Here is a 12,030-nt window from a genome sequence, read left to right on the forward strand (position 1 = left end):
AAAACATAAAAACCAAGTCCTTATAAAATGTTAAAGCTACCATAACTAAATAGCAGAACTAATATTTTGTATGCAACCCAGATTTTTATTGCTCCATGCCAAGATATATAATCTAAAAAAAACACATTATTTAATAGCGTGAACAATTGTAAATAAATATAAATAATTTACAATTCATTTTTCCACAACTCATCAAAATATTACAATTAGAAGTGACATTTTTAGCTAAATTGAAAATAGAGTTTCTTTGGCATTATTTTAATCTCGCCTTCAAAATAAACGTTACGAAAAATTGCTTTTAGTATATGTTGATCATTTACTTTTAAAGGACTTAAGGGAGAATATTATTTATTTTATATGTTCAAGCAAGATCAATTGAGAAAGCTTAAATACAGAATATTTTATCACTAATATTTTCATACCTGAAAAAAGGAATGTCATTATAAATACAAAACGAATGAATCCGAGTATTATAAATGTTCATTTTATTGGCGCTGCGGTGATTTGAATAGACAGAACTGTTCATTGATCCACAAAAAAAGTGATTCATGGTTTTTAATTTAATGTACTCTGAAGACTTTGGCATTGAAAGCTTTGGATGAGCTAAGCTTGGGCTAGGTTTCCGACACACCCGCTCACTGGTCCGTTCCTCCGTTGATGCTGCGCAGGATCCAATCGGAGAAGCTGCTCACCAAGGTGTAGACCCCCGGAATGGTGGTCACGCCGCACAGCGTGGGTCCAAAGGCGACGATTCCGATGAGCGTGTAGCGTCCATTAGTACCCAACAGACCGGAGGTTCCATCGTCCATAAAGGGGCCACCACTATCGCCGCGGCACACATCGTTCATGGGCATTCCCTGGGCGCACAGGTGACTCGGGGTGATGACAATGGGCTGCTGGAAGTTCTCGCTGAGACTGGCATAAGCGATGGCGCAGCTGGTGGTGTTCACTATGGGCAAACGGATGAAGCGCACGCCGCTGGAGGAGTTTGATGAGCTTATCGTGCCATTATCTGTGTTTTTATGATAAATTGGATTATAACATACAAGTTAGCGTAGAAAAAGCCAACTTCGAATAACTTTGATCTAACAGTCAGTTGAAAAATTTAAAACATCAGATATACCAGCAAAAAAGTTGCTTTGAGACTCACTTTCCGGATTCCCTGTACTCCAACCGGCAGCAACGCCCGTTTGTCCTATCAGGCTGCTCCCAAGAGCAGTCGACCCGTTCAAGGGTAAGCATATGGGGGTAAAGGCACCTGGAAAGTGGGGGGGTATTAGTTCTTAGTAGTCCAGAGTAGAAGCACTTACCATCGGTGCTGTTGATTCTTAGAAGGGCTATGTCGTTGGCATATCTGGGCGGCAGTTAAAATGTGGTTGATAGATATGAGAGATCCGGAGCAACGGAAGCTAATGCGGCTGCTGCCTAAAAGAGAATAGAAAACCTCGTTAAAATTAAACATCTCCATTACAGCTATCCCTCCGAGCGCAATATGTGCGCATGTCCCTGTTCCGGAAGGGGTCTACCACCTCAGGGCAAAGACCCCGAATCCTGCCCAGCTCCAGGTCCTGGGGGTGGAGGCGGTGGTCGCGGAGGGGGGGCTGGTGCTGGTGGTCCTCCCCAGAAGCGTCAACCCTGTGGTCCCAAGCCTTGCGGCGGAACCCAGTGCACTAAATGCGCGAAGGTCGGCAAAGATGGCCCTGGTGGAAAAGGTGGTCCCGCTAGTAGGAGCGCACCAGGCGGTGGCTCCGGTGGACCCTCGGGTCTAGCGGCGCCACCTAACAATCGAGGTCCGGCGGCTCTGGGATTAGGTGCCCTGCTCTTTGCCCTCGGGGTCTTCCTCACAATAAAACTGGGTATCGTGGCCAATGAAATCGGATGAAACCACCCAGAACGAGATTGGCCCAGTCCAGGATCTCATTCAAGATCATTAATAAGCAAAGGCGTTGCATTGATTTGGGCGGGGTACAAATTAAATTCCAAATTGAAAATATAAAGCTTCCCAAATTGTACTCACTTCGGTTGCGGTAGGCGATCCTGGCCAGCCAGGGGTACTGTCCTGCAGTAGCCTGTTCTCCTCCCAGCAGACGACTCTCCACACTTATTCCGCAGCCTCGGGGGCTACCTTGGACTAAAAGAGGAATTGATGTGGTGGACGTAGACAGACGAGCAGGATTTCTTTCAATTGGAGTAGGTGGAGTTGTCGTAAACGGTGCCAGGGGTGGGAGGTCTACCTCTAAGTTGGAGCTGAAATCCTCCTCTCCCTGCCGCAGGAACCGCAGATCCCCGGGAAAAATAATGGGCTTATCCTTTGGAGGGGGTCGTGGTGAAGTAGTCTCCTGTTCTCCGTGCTCTACTTGATAGTGAAAGTGGTGCCCGGCCCCGAAGCGTCGGTCGAAGAATTCCGGCTCCAAGGGCTGCGGACAGTTTCGTTGCTCCTCAAAGTTCCAGTAGTCGTGCAGATTCGTCTCCGCTAACAGAAACTCCGATTGGGAGTGGGAGTGTCTGTGCAAGGGAGTGCCCTTGGCATCGCCCCCATCATCCCAAATCCAACGATCATCCGGCGGCGCAAAACGCATCTTGCGACTTGCCTTGGCCGCGGATGACTCATCGTGGCGCTGCTTGCGAGAAGTGGGACAGCAGACGAGCGGCTCGAGGCCTTGGAAGCCACAGCCTGCATTGTGCACCTTGGCAAACACGGCGGACTGCTCCCCAGGTCCATGATGCAGCAGCAGACGGGCAAAAGGGGCACACTTCCCCAGGCGGATGCAGTGGCAGGCGGTGGCTCCACGATCCCCTGAAACGAGAACGGACTAGCTGGATGACAAGGCAAGAAATCACTTCTCGCGGCGAAGGTCAATGTCGGCAGAAAACCAGCAAACCAGAAGTGCCCCCGGCAATTACTCACTCGCCTTTTTGATTCGGCGTTCGCCATCGTTCGCGCGGTTTATTGCCCTTCGCTTAGCCGCTGGGAATTTCTAGTCACACCTACCACCGACCTTGACCCACTTTGGCGGGCTGTTCTTTAATTGTCCCTCCCACCACACGTTCGTTTCTTGAGTCTTTCGATATTTGGGGATCCCCCGGGATACTCACCGCTTAGCCACAGGATGCAGAACAACAGGGTGACGCGCTCTAGGTGCCGCATTTCGAAAGATCAAATCGGAAATTGGGTAGCCGCTGACACAACGTTGCCCGTTCAAGTGTGAAATTAAAATAAATTGGTTCAATCTCCGAGCCAGCATGCATATCTTACTTCCACATCCCAGCTCTATTCAGATTTCGATTTCAGCGGCGACGAATCAAAACAAAAAGAGAACTCGGAAAAAAACCAATTATCGGGCAGTAAAGTCAGTTTGGGCCAAAGCCAAAGAGCAGACGAAGAGCAGCGACTAGCAGCCGGCTAGCTGAGTAAGCGACTAGCAGCCAGAAGAGCTTGGAACAAAACATGTTTTGCTAGTCGGACGAACTAAAGATGGAGCCGAGGAATAGGAACAGGACACGCCGTTTGGAATGTGGAACTCCCTTTAGTGTATTTTGGAGGCTTACTTTACAATGTGCGCTCTTAAGTTAGTCGATAGAATACAAGTGGAGGGCTTTAGAATGGGAGAACAAGGCTTACTTAGTGCAGAGACTGGCTTACGTAACTAGAAATGCATCGCGTGGAATGTCGAGTTGCCGATGATGTACAACTAAAATACTTAACTACTCATTAGGCCTTTTTATAGTCGATCTGGTTTGTCTTCAACGATCGTGCCGAGTCTAAGCCACCGGGGGAACCTCTGCAGAGGCCACGGTGACGGTAACGCCGTTCTCGACCTGTTCTACAGGTTCGACAATCGGCTGCGGCGGAGTTGGGGACAGCGATGGAGATGGAGATGGAGATGTATTCACCGCAATCGTTGTCACTGCTGCAGCTGGATAATGGCCATTTACATTTGCGTCGGCATGGCTATTGCTACCTTCCCCGGCTGGCTCTTCCACCACGTCGTCGTCGTCGTCAACGGGCGTCTCTTGGCTCAAGACCGCCGCCAAGCGATTGTCATCTTCGGGTTCGGGAGCTGGCTCTGCTGGCTCTTCCCCCGCCACCGGGGCTGCGACCTCCGCCATTTCTGCCACCGATAGCGCTGATGGCTGCTCCAGTTCGGGCTCCCCGGCCTCCTCGCTCGCCCCATTTGCATTTAAATGCACGGCTACGTCGCCATTGTGCACAGAATGGGGCCCGCGCAGCTCATTGATGATCTTCTCCCCCACCTTCGCGTCGATCTCGCTGATCTTCTCCTGCAGCATGCACTTAAACTCGATCGGCCACTTGGGGCTCCATTCACGGAACAGCTTAATCTGCGGACAATGAACTGTGAGCAGGGGGATTGGAAAGGAGAGCTTTCTACAACTTACGCGGCACTGGAACAGGCTCATGGGCTTGTCCTGCACGGATGCGCTGGCCAGTGAGTTGACCAGGCCATTCACATGGACCTCGCTGAAGTTGGAGTTTGAGCTGGAGCTCCGCGCCAGGTACTCCACGAAGACGTAGACAAAGTCATCGCGCTGCAGCTCGCTCCACTCCTTGAACCACTGGACGATGTAGCGGAACTCGCCGTCTATTGATAGATTGCTCATCGACATCCCGCTGCCGTTTGTTTATATTGCTCTTTTCCCACGACGGTGACGCCCCCGCAGTTCCTCTGTCTGGCTTCTCAGTGACTGTGGATGTGGATAAGGCGATGCGCTGCCACGGATTCGATTCGATGCGACTGCAACTCCAGACTGCGGTCTAAATGCTAGCTGAGAGCGCTACGCTCCAAAGTCACCAGTAAAAGTAAAACCCGTTTCCGCTTCTAATTTTCCCACAGCACAGGCTCGGCTTTGTTTAAGCTAGAGATGCGCGCTTAAGTGAATGTTCTTCACGACATGCACGAATTATTTATCAAAAGCTCATAGAAGCCTTAAGTACGGCTTATAAATTTGAGCGAATATTTTGAAAGTTTAATTTATGGAGTGTAATCAATTAATCACCTTCTTCAATATATTCTTACTTATATATAAAGTTATTGCTTAACACGGAAAATCACAGTTGAATGGATTATGTGCAGAAAAAACTATGTTTTCAAGTTTTACAGAAGTTTATATGTAATTTTCGTTATTTTCTACTATGTTTTGAAATTTAAGTTCTAGCTTCTTGACACGCAAAAGTACCCTCACGAGCGCATCCCTAGTGTAAACCTACCTCAAAGCAGCTGATTGTCGAAAGCCACTTCCAAGCTCGTTATCGATTGGCCCCATCTGCGGGCTAAGCTTGGTTTGAAGTCGCATAAATATTTTAAAATAAATCGAGCCTTTTAATAGACGATTTTAGAGAGAACTAATTGTTGTTGAGAACATCCCTCCGGTTATATAAAATATCGTATAAGAAGCAAATGGTAGAGGAGAACCATCGATATTTTTGGAAATCGATGCTTTCTTCCAAAAACATCGATGTCGGCATCGATGTTTCTCCACCTCTAGCAGCAAGTAAATAAGTTTAGGAAAATCATTTATTACAACAAGAAAATGTCTTCGTCCGAGCTGGAAATACAAAAGGCTGCCGATGGCCAGCAAGAGCAGCAGGTGCCAGCGGGTGCGGAGATCACGGGCGCCAAGGAGCCGGACGCGGATACAAATGCCAGTACTCAGGCCGAACGCGATTTTGCCGCGGCCGAGCAGTACAAAAATCAAGGAAATGATATGCTCAAAAGTAAGTACACACCTCTGCCCATCACTGGGGCCGTAATAGGCGCGATATGTGGACTGCCAGCAACCCGTAACGAATTCCGGGAGTGCACTTTCCGAGTGGCTCCTTCGACCTAACCTTAAAACAAAGGCAAACTATGGCTGTGTGTGATAATTTACAAGTTTCCCGGAACTCATGGGGTATAATTAGTACTATTACTCACCCTCTGGCCTTCTCCCGCAGCCAAGGAGTTCTCCAAAGCCATCGACATGTACACCAAAGCCATAGAACTGCAGCCCAACAGCGCGATATATTACGCCAACCGATCCCTGGCGCACTTGCGCCAAGAGAGCTTCGGCTTCGCCCTGCAGGATGGCGTTTCGGCGGTGAAGGCGGATCCGGCCTACCTCAAGGGCTACTATCGTCGGGCAGCGGCGCACATGTCTCTGGGGAAGTTCAAGCAGGCCCTCTGCGACTTCGAATTCGTGAGTAATCCCCGCCAGCATCCCTGGTCCAGCAACTGAAGGATATCTGTCTTTTAGGTGGCAAAGTGCCGGCCCAACGATAAGGACGCCAAGCTAAAGTTCACCGAGTGCAACAAGATTGTCAAAATGCGTGCCTTCGAGCGGGCCATTGCCGTGGACAAGCCCGAGAAGACGCTCTCCGAGATGTACAGGGACATGGAGAACATAAGTGTGTAGCCCACATCCTTTTTAATGAATTAAATATTATCGTAGTCCTTGTCTTGCAGCTATCGAAGATGACTACAAGGGGCCACAGCTGGAGGACGGCAAGGTGACTCTGCAGTTCATGAAGGATTTGATGGAGCATTACAAGGGACAGAAGAGATTGCACCGCAAGTTTGCCTACAAGGTAAGTATACAGCCCTCGAGCGCAGCAGAGCTTTGTACAATCCTTACACTCCCTTCAGATTCTCTGTGAGATCGATACGTACATGAGGGCTCAGCCCTCCCTCGTGGACATCACCGTGCCGGACGAGGAGAAGTTCACGATCTGCGGTGACATCCACGGTCAATTCTATGACTTGATGAACATCTTCGAGATTAATGGCCTGCCCTCCGAAAAGAATCCCTATCTGTTCAATGGCGATTTCGTGGACAGAGGGTCCTTCTCCGTAGAATGCATATTCACCTTGTTTGGCTTCAAGTTGCTGTATCCCAACCACTTCTTCTTGTCGCGCGGTAAGTTCGTACTTTCACTATGATGTGAAAATTACAAAAATAAAATACTTTAATTGATTGCAGGCAATCACGAAAGTATCAACATGAACCAAATGTACGGATTCACTGGCGAGGTGACAGCCAAGTACACCAGCGCCATGGCCGACATATTCACGCAGGTGTTCAACTGGCTCCCGCTGTGCCACTGCATCAACCAGAAGATCCTGGTGATGCACGGCGGACTCTTCTCGACGGACAACGTGACCTTGGACAATATACGGCGCATTGAGCGCAACTGCCAACCGCCAGAAGAAGGTCTTATGTGCGAGCTTCTGTGGTCCGATCCTCAACAGTGGTCGGGCCGGGGTCCATCCAAACGAGGCGTGGGCATTCAGTTCGGACCGGATGTTACAGAGACGTTCTGCAAGAACAACAACCTGGACTACATCATACGAAGCCACGAGGTCAAGGATATGGGCTACGAAGTGGCCCACAACGGCAAGTGCATAACAGTCTTCTCAGCTCCGAACTATTGGTAAGCATGGCATTCAGCCAGGAGAACACAGTATGATTCGTGACCTCTTTTGCAGTGATACTATGGGGAACATGGGTGCATTTATTACCATTACGGGTAACAATTTGAAACCAAATTACAAATCATTCGAGGCTGCGGTAAGTAAAGTACTAAAGCACCTTTTAAGCCAACTCACAATCGCAATTATTTCAGCCACATCCCGACGTCAAGCCCATGGCATATGCCAACAGCCTGATGAACTGGCTGGCGTAGTCAGTTTCCAATTAACTTCAAAAGCTAAACGCATACTCCCACACACCACATACAAATTTACAAACAGCTTGAGAACCCACAACCGCAGAGCAGCCCAGCTTTAAACGATCAAAGGAGAGTCATGGGATTCGGAGATGCTCAATAGACTTTATGCACACAGCGAGCTGCTTCACTACTTACATACGAGTATTGCGAGTCAATAGGGCGCAGGACGAGAGGATGGCGCGGAAAGGATAAGGATCACAAATAGAGAACAGCAATCATTTTATAAATTCAGCTATATTTGATACAGAACGAAATGTTATAGTGTATAGTGGCTTTAGAAGTCGGATGCTAAGTTTTATCGGTGCCAAGCATCTGCGGTTCCAATTGTAAGTGAAAATTGAAAGAAAACGTTTGTTTATGCATAGCATTTAGTTATGGCTACCAAAACATAATATACGAGTACATATATAAAATTCTACTTCAATTTTGTTTGTTCCGAACGCTTAATTTGTGTATAAAAACAGTTTTGTTCAACCCTTGCCTTGTTTATACTATAAAAAAGTCATTTTTAATAAACTATTCAAGTTAGATACCTCAATAATAATCCTTAAATTTTTTCAATCCAAAAACTACTGCATACTCTACTGATATAAGTAACACACTGATCAAAGTATCCGAAAATGCATAAAAAGACAACTAGCATTAGAGCCTGTAATATTAATCAAGTGAACAGAAATCAGAATAGAGCAATTGAGAAATAATAAAAAAGGTCTGTTTTTTATTAATCAAGGTCCAGTTCACTTGCCATGCTAAAGCCCATGACCCCGAAGATAAGGTTAACATTAGCCTCGTAGTCCTTGAGATGGGCCCGCTGCAGTAGCGTCACATAGACGAAGGGTCCGTTGTATGTGGCCATCTGGTGGAAAAACTCCCTCGCCGGTGTCTGCAGCTCTTGCGGTTGTGCCTGCGACAGATAAAGCACCACCACGGTCATCACGTCGTGCAGATGTTTTCCCTCTATCTGCAGGCCGAGTATGAAGTCCGCCAAGCTCGTTAAGAGCTTCAGCTGCAGTTTGTACTCCTGAGTCTGGGCTTTTGGCGTTTCCATGCTGCTGTGCATGCTAGCTGCCTTAAGGAACTGCTTCAACTGGGGTATCACATCGCTAAGGGGCACAACGAAAAGATGGAAAAATGATGCACCTTTTTTTAAAACAGCGCCTTACCTGAGGCTTCGTTTCAGTATAAAGTCCTTGGCGTGAACTCCCAGCAGGTGCAGCAAGGTGAAGCATCGGTTGAGCACCAAAGCATCCTTCTGCCGGAACTTCTCGACCAGAGGTTGCCACACTAGATGCACTAGTGGCAGGAGCTCGTTCTCATAGTCCGCCAGCAGCGGCAAGCCACTGGAGAAGCATTCAAGAGCTGCAATTTGCTGTGCCTGATTATCGGTGGAAATGAACTTGATTACTTGACCCAAAATGTCCTTAACCATTTCCACATGGCGCGGTAGGACAGGCTTTGCGGGTTGCGCTTCCGTGTCATCTGCATCTTCAGCCTTATCCTGAGCTGGCTCCTCTGTCATGTCTGCATCGCCATTTAGATCTCCCACTAACTGCGGCCTCTTGAGAACATTCTTCCACGTGTTTAGAACACTCTGCTCCTCATCCACTTGCATAGGGAGCTCTAAATGGACCTCCTTAGCGGCATCTACTTGCCAAGAGGAGACATGATTCAGGAATGCCTTGAAGACACGCAGATAAGAGTGGACATTGGTTGACTGATGCGATTTGGCACACTCCTCACGTATGGTCTGGAATAAGCTGTCCAGGTGGGGCACATTGCCCCGAGTGCTGTATTGCAGCACCACTGTTAGAATGTCTACTGCAGCGGGGCTATCCGGCGACCGTTTCAGCAAAGCGTTTAGGTGGAAGGTGATGTAGTCCGTGGAGCACTCTATGAAGTGTGAGGGTTCCGCGTACCTCAGGGCTAGCTGCATGGAAACGAACGCAAAACTGGCCGCCTGGTGGACAATGGTGTTACTGCTGGCCACCTTGAGCAGCACTTTGTGTAAACTCAAAAATATATGCCTGTCGAAGGTGTCTCCAATGAACCTGGCACAGTGACCCACTGCATCCAAAATCAAGCAGGTGTGCAGCACATTGAACTGGGCGTCTGCAATGGTCACCCGACTGGCGACTGCCTCTGTCTCTTCGTCGTCGGAATCGCAGTCTTGGGTGCGCACCTCCACGGCCGATGAGTAGAGGCCAGGAGTACGTTCCTCAAACCAGTGGGAGGGCTAAATAAAAAATATAGTATAAGTACATGGAGAATAATTTTTGGATAACCCGCATTAGCTCACCTTGTTGACCTTGAGCCGCCACGCTGAATCCGGCTGAAGGGCCAGGTTCCAATGCTCGTCGCGAAGGATCTGGTCCAAGAAAAGATTGGCCAGTACCAATCGACTTTCTCGAGCCTTCTTCTCCTGCGGTGTAACCATCAAAGTCAGAAGCATCACACACTCGTTCATGGAGGACGATCTTTGCTGAATGAGCTCTTGGCAATGATCGAAGATAAGCCGATTTAGAGAAGGCTGTGCCCCCAACAAGGCTCCAATTTCATATAGGATATCGACAGTGCGCTTCGAGGCGAGATACTTAAACTGACGCCAAGGCAGCTTGGCCAGTTCTGCGGCAAGACCTTTGGAATCGCCCTCTCGAATACGACGAAGGGAATACTCCTCGTTTAGAAGATCCCTGGTGGGCCGTTGGTCCAGAGCTGTCAGCACACATGTGACGAACATCTCCAGGTTTTTGGGGACCAGAAGCAGCAGCTGCAACTTATCGGCATTGACGTTGCGCAGGAATCCTTTGAAGAAGAGTAGCTCCGCGAACTGTTCGTTGTCCTCGCCGCGATGCAGGATGCGTGGCCATTTGTTAAGGTGTGCATCCAACAGCATTTCGGCATTCTCGTCGAAGATGCCCTGGCTGCTGGGCTGCTGCTGCAGCAGATCCAGGGTTTCCCTGCACCGCAGGGCTATCTTCTCGTTCTCATCCTCTGACAGGGCCAGCACACTCTCCAGCACGTGCACGAAGTTGCCCCTTAGGTTGTGGGCACAGTGCTTGAGCAGCAGGCAGCACATGTCGGTGTAGCTTTCCCTAACTCTCAGGGCGCTGTGTGCCCGTAGAATACTGGTCTCCACAAAGATGGGCCGGAGACGTCGAGACGTCGCCGCCACCCAATGGATTGATCGGGGCTCCGTTTGCATTTGATGCAGTCGCTCCTCATTCTGTTCGGGGGTGGCCTTTTTGCTGCCAAAAAAGGTGAAATCACATTTCTCTGTCATATTGTCAGTGGAGTTATTGAATAGTTTTCTAAACGCATCCACATCGTAGCGCATTTTCATGAACTCCTCAGTGGTTTCCTCGAACATGATGCAAACGATACGGCCCAGGGCTTGAATGGCCATCTAAATGTAATGATATTATGATTACAGATGGTCCCTTACAGATTTAAGAACCACTCACCGATTTAATGGTCTCGCCCACCGTGTCGTCTTTCATTGATGTTTTAAACAACACAATAAGAACCTTGGGAAGGAAAATGAATATGGTATCGGCTACCTGACTGCGCAACACCACATCCGCTTGATCGGAATCGTCATGAACGTAGAAAACCACCATTAGGCACTGAATGGCGCTCTGGACGAGTTTTCGATACCTTTCCTTCTCTATGATCTCCAGGAGCATGAGCAGTATCTGTCCAACAACCATTGCAGTCTCCTTGACGTAGAACGCCTCCAGCACATCGGTAGTGGAGCGACGCAGTGCCTCGAAGATGCATTTAATGGCAGCCAGCTTGATTTCCTCGGAGAGATTGGGCCGCATGACGGCCGCCTTGGAGTCCCGTACCTGTTGCAGCACCACCACCAGGATGGAGCGCAGACCCTTCTCATCCGCCAAGTAAGTTTGGGACACAATGCTGCCGAGGCAGTTCATCACCCTGGTGCGCAGCTCCTGGTGCTCTCTATGAATAAATGATTTTAGGGCGAAAGTCTTATTAGTCATATATGTAAAACCACTTACCCGGTCAACTCGTCCAGTTTGAGGACCAGGGGCACCACCGTTTGCACCTGGTAAATGCGCATTTCGCCAAAGTTGAATCCCTCGATCTCGCGCTCCACCTGGGACAGCGTGTCCTTGCTGGGCTCCTTGATGAATCCCTCCATTGCGGGCTTTATCTTCGTCACATACCGCTCCAGATGCATCATCTTGGCAGCCGGCACTCAGTTTCCAGAGAAAAACAAAACAACGCCGAAACGAAAGCCGGCAAAATTCGCAAAGGAATTTTGAACCAACAGCTGTTTGCCAGTC

General features: G+C 48.9%; 5 protein-coding genes across 5 annotated transcripts; 2 read left to right on the plus strand and 3 right to left on the minus strand.

The window, feature by feature from the left end:
• Window positions 1-462: 462 nt before the first annotated feature.
• On the minus strand, window positions 463-3,400 carry LOC108030989 (CLIP domain-containing serine protease HP8). The gene is given in 6 exon segments (XM_044094996.2): window positions 463-1,012; window positions 1,151-1,258; window positions 1,311-1,360; window positions 1,362-1,425; window positions 2,018-2,797; window positions 3,097-3,400. Coding segments are annotated over 6 exon segments (1,431 nt in total). The 5' UTR covers window positions 3,149-3,400; the 3' UTR covers window positions 463-635.
• LOC108032031 (myosin heavy chain IB) lies at window positions 1,067-1,997 on the plus strand. Its single transcript, XM_017105843.3, has 2 exons — window positions 1,067-1,234; window positions 1,474-1,997. The coding sequence occupies exon 2, from the start codon at window positions 1,493-1,495 to the stop codon at window positions 1,880-1,882; it is 390 nt and encodes a 129-aa protein (XP_016961332.1). The 5' UTR covers window positions 1,067-1,234; window positions 1,474-1,492; the 3' UTR covers window positions 1,883-1,997.
• Window positions 3,401-3,507: 107 nt separating the features above from the next.
• LOC108032030 (uncharacterized) lies at window positions 3,508-4,901 on the minus strand. Its single transcript, XM_017105842.3, has 2 exons — window positions 4,399-4,901; window positions 3,508-4,341 (listed from the first exon to the last, which is right to left on the minus strand). The coding sequence occupies exons 1-2, from the start codon at window positions 4,624-4,626 to the stop codon at window positions 3,763-3,765; spliced, it is 807 nt and encodes a 268-aa protein (XP_016961331.1). The 5' UTR covers window positions 4,627-4,901; the 3' UTR covers window positions 3,508-3,762.
• A 586-nt stretch (window positions 4,902-5,487) lies between these two features.
• LOC108031789 (serine/threonine-protein phosphatase 5) lies at window positions 5,488-8,141 on the plus strand. The gene is made up of 8 exons (XM_017105502.3): window positions 5,488-5,734; window positions 5,954-6,195; window positions 6,253-6,403; window positions 6,462-6,583; window positions 6,642-6,912; window positions 6,976-7,426; window positions 7,482-7,563; window positions 7,619-8,141. Exons 1-8 carry the CDS (start codon window positions 5,551-5,553, stop codon window positions 7,676-7,678), a joined length of 1,563 nt encoding a protein of 520 aa, XP_016960991.1. The 5' UTR covers window positions 5,488-5,550; the 3' UTR covers window positions 7,679-8,141.
• Window positions 8,142-8,413: 272 nt separating this feature from the next.
• On the minus strand, window positions 8,414-12,012 carry LOC108031788 (uncharacterized). Its single transcript, XM_017105501.3, has 5 exons — window positions 11,743-12,012; window positions 11,185-11,683; window positions 10,020-11,126; window positions 8,887-9,956; window positions 8,414-8,826 (listed from the first exon to the last, which is right to left on the minus strand). The coding sequence occupies exons 1-5, from the start codon at window positions 11,925-11,927 to the stop codon at window positions 8,445-8,447; spliced, it is 3,243 nt and encodes a 1,080-aa protein (XP_016960990.1). The 5' UTR covers window positions 11,928-12,012; the 3' UTR covers window positions 8,414-8,444.
• Between the last annotated feature and the right edge of the window lie 18 nt (window positions 12,013-12,030).

Source organism: Drosophila biarmipes, chromosome 3R (genome assembly GCF_025231255.1).
Source record: "Drosophila biarmipes strain raj3 chromosome 3R, RU_DBia_V1.1, whole genome shotgun sequence".
NCBI lineage: Eukaryota > Metazoa > Arthropoda > Insecta > Diptera > Drosophilidae > Drosophila > Drosophila biarmipes.